The sequence below is a fragment of the Acanthisitta chloris genome, unplaced genomic scaffold, assembly GCF_000695815.1.
Source record: "Acanthisitta chloris isolate BGI_N310 unplaced genomic scaffold, ASM69581v1 scaffold19377, whole genome shotgun sequence".
Lineage (NCBI taxonomy): Eukaryota > Metazoa > Chordata > Aves > Passeriformes > Acanthisittidae > Acanthisitta > Acanthisitta chloris.
Genome location: NW_008682263.1, coordinates 6,619 through 12,504, shown reverse-complemented (window position 1 = coordinate 12,504; position 5,886 = coordinate 6,619). Strand labels below are relative to the sequence as shown.

The following is a 5,886-nucleotide window of genomic DNA, read 5'->3' as shown; positions in this document are numbered from 1 at the left end:
GCTGGACATTTACTCTGCACAGTTAAATAAGAAGGAAAAAAATGCAATTAGAGAAACACCAAGAAAATAAAACATATGTTTAATGCTGTCAGAGTGCTAAACATCTTTGAGAAAAGGTTTACTTGTTGCTTCATAAAATAATGCTGAAGGAAGATACAGCTTCCCTCTCTATCAGTCTGGTCTTTCCTTTCTTGGTACCAGCTTCTACTGAAGCCATAGGAAATCCTCATGGTCAGAGAGCTATCATTAAAAAATGTCATAGTTTTGGAACAATTTAAATCAGGAAACAAAAAAAAAAGGAAAGAAACTCTCTCCTTTGCCTCAGGAAATCTTCTTTCTTTGTTTTTAACATTAGAGTAAGAGCTAATGCAGCCATGTTCTAAGGCAGTTAGTCTTGCATTATTTCATAGAATCATAGCATGGTTTGGGTTGGAAGAGACCTTAAAGATCATCTAGTTCCAACCCCTGCCATGGGCAGGGACACCTTCCACTAGACCATGCTGTTCATAGCCTCATCCAACCTGGACTTGGACACTGGCAGGGGTGGGGAGTTCACAATTTCTCTGAGCAGCCTGTTCCAGTGCCTCACCACCCTCACAGGAAAGAATTTCTACTTAATATCTAAAGTAAACCTATTCTCAGTTTGAAGCCATTCCTTCTTGTCCTGTCACTCTAGGTCTTTGTAAATAGTCTCCATCTTTCCTGTAGGCTGTCTTCAGGTAGTGGAATACCACAATTAGGTCACCCCAAAGCCTTCTCTTCTCCAGGTTGAACAATCCCAGTTCTTTTAGGCTTTCCTCATATCAGCCTGCTAATCAACTTGATTACCCTCCCCTGGACGTTCCAACACGTCCATGTCTTTCCTGTGTTCAGAACCCCAGAGCTGGATGCAGTGCTCCAGGTGTATTCTCACAAGAGCAGACTAGAGAGGGAGCATCACCTCCCTCAGTCAGCTGGCCACGCTGCTTTGGATGCAGCTCAGGACACGGTTGGCTTTCTAGGCTGCAAGTGCACATTGTCAGCTCATGTCCAGCCTCTCATCCAACAGCACTCCCACATCCTTCTTGGCAGGGCTGCCCTCAATCCCTTCATCCCCCAGCTTCTACTGTTAAGAGGGTTACCCTGTCCTGTCTGCAGCAGCTTGCACTTGACCTTGTTAAACTTCATGACAGGCCCACTTCTGGTTCCCATTTCTGTAAAATGCAATGAGGCTATCCCTTCACCCCCCAGCTTCTACTGTTAAGAGGGTTACCCTGTCCTGTCTGCAGCAGCTTGCACTTGACCTTGTTAAACTTCATGACAGGCCCACTTCTGGTTCCCATTTCTGTAAAATGCAATGAGGCTTCATCTGCAATTTTAAAAACTAAAGCATCAAGAATCCAGTTATATTTTCTCATATTATTATAAGATATCAGGTACTACTGATCAATCTAGACTTCAAAACAAAACAATAATAAATTTCAAATCTTCATCAAGACTTGTTTTGGTACAAAGTTACAAAAGAGGTACAGTATCATAGAAACATAGATTAATTTATGTTGTAAAAGACATTAATTTTAAAAACTAAAGCATCAAGAATCCAGTTATATTTTCTCATATTATTATAAGATATCAGGTACTACTGATCAATCTAGACTTCAAAACAAAACAATAATAAATTTCAAATCTTCATCAAGACTTGTTTTGGTACAAAGTTACAAAAGAGGTACAGTATCATAGAAACATAGATTAATTTATGTTGTAAAAGACATTCAAGATCATCAAATCCAACCATTAACCCAAAACTGCCAAGTCCACCACTAAACCATGTAGCATCACAGAAGACATTCAAGATCATCAAATCCAACCATTAACCCAAAACTGCCAAGTCCACCACTAAACCATGTCCTTAAGCATCACAGTTACATGTCTCTTAAATAGCCTCAGGGATGGTGACTCCACCACTTCCCTCAGCAGCCTCCTCCAATGCTTGCAACCCTTTTGGTCAAAATATATTTCCTAATATTCAACCCAAATCTCCTCTGACACAACTTTAGTCCATTTTCTCTTGTCCTGTTGTGATAAGGACTCTTTCCTCCAGGCTAAACACCTGGAACTCCTGCAGTTGCTTTTCACATTTATCGTTCTCTAAACTCTTCACCAGCTTCAATTCTTTTGTTTGGACAAGAGAAGATAGGACACTGAAATTAAGTGTTTCTACAAAACAAACATTAGAACTTTTGACTTTCAAATGCAGTACTGCCTCTAAAACATGTGTGATTTTCTAAGAAGATGGGATCACATAGAGTACCACATTCTGTAATAAAAATGTCACAATTCTGCCTGTATAAAATAATTGTTTAGCCTGTTGTAGTTTAACACCAGTATGTCAAGATAAGACATTCCTCACACATACACTTTGGGCCACAGAAGTAAGAAAACAATCCTAAGAGAATGAACTACTGGTGAATGTTACCACTTCCAAACATATTTAGAAATCTGCACATTGTAATAAAACCAGCAAGATACCAACAAAAGCACTCTGTGGTTGCAGCTGGCAAGCGAAAGGGCAGCAAATACTTGGTATCAAACACAGATCCAGCTGAGCTGCTGCTGCCTGCGATGCTATCAGCCACGGCCTGATGGCGCAGTCTGTGCTGTGAATGGTTGGCTTTGGCTGCACTGCACACTGGCAGTGCAATCAGCCTCAGTGGTTACTCATAACCCTTTCTTTCCAGGTGGGGAGGGGCTGGGCAGTCGGCTTGCCACGAGTATAGAGGTGGGAATCAGTGAAACTGGACCCAGTGTTGTCAGAGACATTGACAGGAGTCAGTCACAGACAGCTGGAGAACCCTGAGGTAACCAGGGAAAAGCAATTTAGAGGCTGGGATATGGGATCCCTTCTCTTTCTGTACCACTGCATTTGAGCAGGGCTGTTATTCATTGTTTCATCTGTAGCCTCAATCTGTTTTCATTATTTCATCTGAGACTCACTCAGAACTCCAAACTTAGAAAAATCTATTCCATTCCTCTGATCACCACCATGAAAACTTACCTGTATTTCTGAAATGGAGATGAGTTGGACAATGCCTTTGCTTACTAATGCACATCTTCATCTTCAACTCCATGAGAATCTTATACGCATCTTCACTTTGTTTTTCTTATTTTCTTTCCCCTTTCTAATCTTTTACTGTCCTTTGCTTCATTTCATGAAGGATTTGATTACTTCCACATTTTAGGATCTAAACTACTTTGGTTTCGTCTCCATTTGACTTTAAGCACAACAAACATTTTTATAGCCAACATACAAAGCATTGCAGTGGAACAATATCATCATTCCCCCTAGAAGTGAAAAATACTTTTCCCCTACGACTCTTAAACCATCTAATTCCAAGTCATCCAACCACACAGACAAAAACCAGAAAGTTCGACCGAAGCAGCAACCTGCTTGAAACAAGCCAGCTATGTAATATCAGCTGCACATGGAAAATTGTATTTGTGGATACTCAGGGTCCACATCATCCATTCCATTATTCATTCACAGTGCCTGAAAAGCCTTTACACTCAAGCATCTCTCTTGATGTCAAGGAGATCGGACAACGATATAGAAGTATACGCAGATTATTAGCAGGAAGCATGTTAAGATCTAGTGAAACCAATCTAGAGGAACCAAATGAAAATTTCAAAAACCAAAATCAATTTAGTTTTTACTTTACCTGAAGTAACCTCTTAATACAATCAGGGTGGCCGTTTTTTGCTGCAAGATGTAAAGCAGTGTGCCCTAAATGAACAAAAGCAAAGCAAATTAATTATTCAATCATGCCAAAACACAGGAAAAAAACTCTTCCATAACAAAGGCAAAATCTTGAATTATCAATCTCGTTCCTATTTTGACACAGAAAAAGGTTAGAGAAAATAAAACAAAAACCTACATCAAGCAGAACATGTTTACAACAGACTTGTTCAGGCAGGTAACAGAATAATCTTAATGTCTGGCTTAATATACATGAGTGACACAAACGTTGTGTCAGACTATACCTTGGCAGAAGTAAGTCTAAGATTGCACAGTTATATCTTGTTTCTTAAAAAACAATTTTCTTGTATTACTCAGTCTCCCTTGCACAAAGATGTCTGTCAGTGTCTTCATGATTTCTGCCATTTGGCAATGAAAAAGTAACCAGCACCAAGAGCAAAACCTGTCAAATTCACCAGCTACTACTACAGCAAATTTGCATCATCCATGAAGTGCATGTAGGAGAGGACTCAAACACAGGCCGACTTCGGTTTGCATCTCATAGATTCCCTATTCAATTATTTTATATAGCAGCTGTGAGTACACATCAAACAAGACCACACACACGTAGGTCTAGTTTGGTTTGCATCTCTCAGGTTCCATTTTCAGTTAATTTGGTTAGCTCACATTTAGCTATGCAAAACAGCGTTTCACTGACTATGGATTTATGATGAGTGACTGCAGTCTCTTGTCCAGGTTCATCTTACAGATCATCTGAAAAATTAAAGAGGCCAAGACAGCAAAAGAACCAATGATCCATGTAACTCAGAAAAGAAGGAGCTAAGACTTGGTACTTAATAACGACAGAGCCACTTAGGACAGTAAACTCTCATTGTACATAATGTGACTTTTACAGAGAAGGATTTCCCTAATGAACACTGCGTCGACACTCTCAGGTGAAAGTAGGCAAACAACCTCTTACTATCCAAACAACGAATAAATCCTGAGGCAAGATGAATTCTGAATAATAGTCTACATCAGCTACATATATTTTCTTATCATTATGTAAAATCTGAATGCTTCTTGCAGTATCACAGACACTTCCTTATAGAGGCAAATTATTTCCATGTATGACAGAAATTCCCTCAGGCTACGATCAGTGGCCAAAGCAGAACCCATGAGCCCAACATTTACAGATCATTACTGGAGAGACAGAATGCTGACAGCTCATCCAGGTGGCTGGTCTAGCCAGAGAAAATGCTGGGCACAGATTCCGCAGATGTGTCAACTGAAATCTATTAAGAGCAGTTTGCCAGGTTCAAATTCAGCTCCCATCATTCTCTTAGTGGAGTAGTAATTAAGGCATAAAACTTTTTAGAACTGAAACAGCATACTTAATAGCTCTCAGCTCTGTTTTGGCCTGTATCAGCTCTTTTCACTATGTCATAATCCTGAGGAAATGTCTTACTGCAAATCCTGTAAAGTTAATGGGGTTAATAGCTTGGATACACATAAAAGCAACCCTGAAGATCTTGATGTAACCTATAATAATAAAAAGAGTTGGGGGAGGATGATTTTTTTTTACTTAGGAATAATGATTTTAAAAAACAAGTAACTATTTTACATCTGGAGTGCACTAGGAATGCTGAAATTTATAGTATTGGTGCAAAAGTTTTTAAGGGATTTAGAATCTGAATTCTCTGTGCAGGAAATCAAGTATGCCTAAATCTGCAAGTGTTACAACTGCTTTTGCTACATGGTGTGTGAGGAAAAGCCATGTTGTCAATCCTGTACTTGTACTCTGCACACCATTGCACACAGGAAAATTGAGTGTATAATGTTACCTGTATAAATTCAGAGAGGCATACCTGCAGCATCTTGGGCTGTCACATCTGCACCGTGTGTCACCATGATCCTGAGGCACTCTGCATGTCCTTTCGAGGCTGCCAGGTGAAAACTGGAAGAGAGCATTTACATGTCACTTTACTTTCATTAAGACTACCTTTCTCTTTCATACTGACAAGCTCTCCCCTCCCTGTCCTTAAATCTTTTGGCATCCCTCCACTGCCTCCAAAGAAGATAACAGCTCTGGAAGTGAGATGGCACATCAAAAAGATTTAGGTAGTCATACTTTCATGCCACACCTCAAATAATGTGTTCCATTTTAGGACCCT

At 39.8% G+C, this 5,886-nt stretch overlaps 1 protein-coding gene across 1 annotated transcript in view; it reads right to left on the bottom strand.

Moving 5' to 3' along the window:
- The window catches only part of RAI14 (retinoic acid induced 14), a gene marked incomplete at its 5' end in the record, with an annotated part of 18,447 nt that extends 12,778 nt beyond the window's left edge, over positions 1-5,669 (bottom strand). Inside the window, 4 exons of the mRNA XM_009078470.1 lie at positions 1,253-1,348; positions 3,542-3,639; positions 3,691-3,760; positions 5,581-5,669. Coding sequence (XP_009076718.1) covers positions 1,253-1,348; positions 3,542-3,639; positions 3,691-3,760; positions 5,581-5,669 — 353 coding nt within the window. The remainder of the gene's footprint in view (positions 1-1,252; positions 1,349-3,541; positions 3,640-3,690; positions 3,761-5,580) is intronic.
- Between the last annotated feature and the right edge of the window lie 217 nt (positions 5,670-5,886).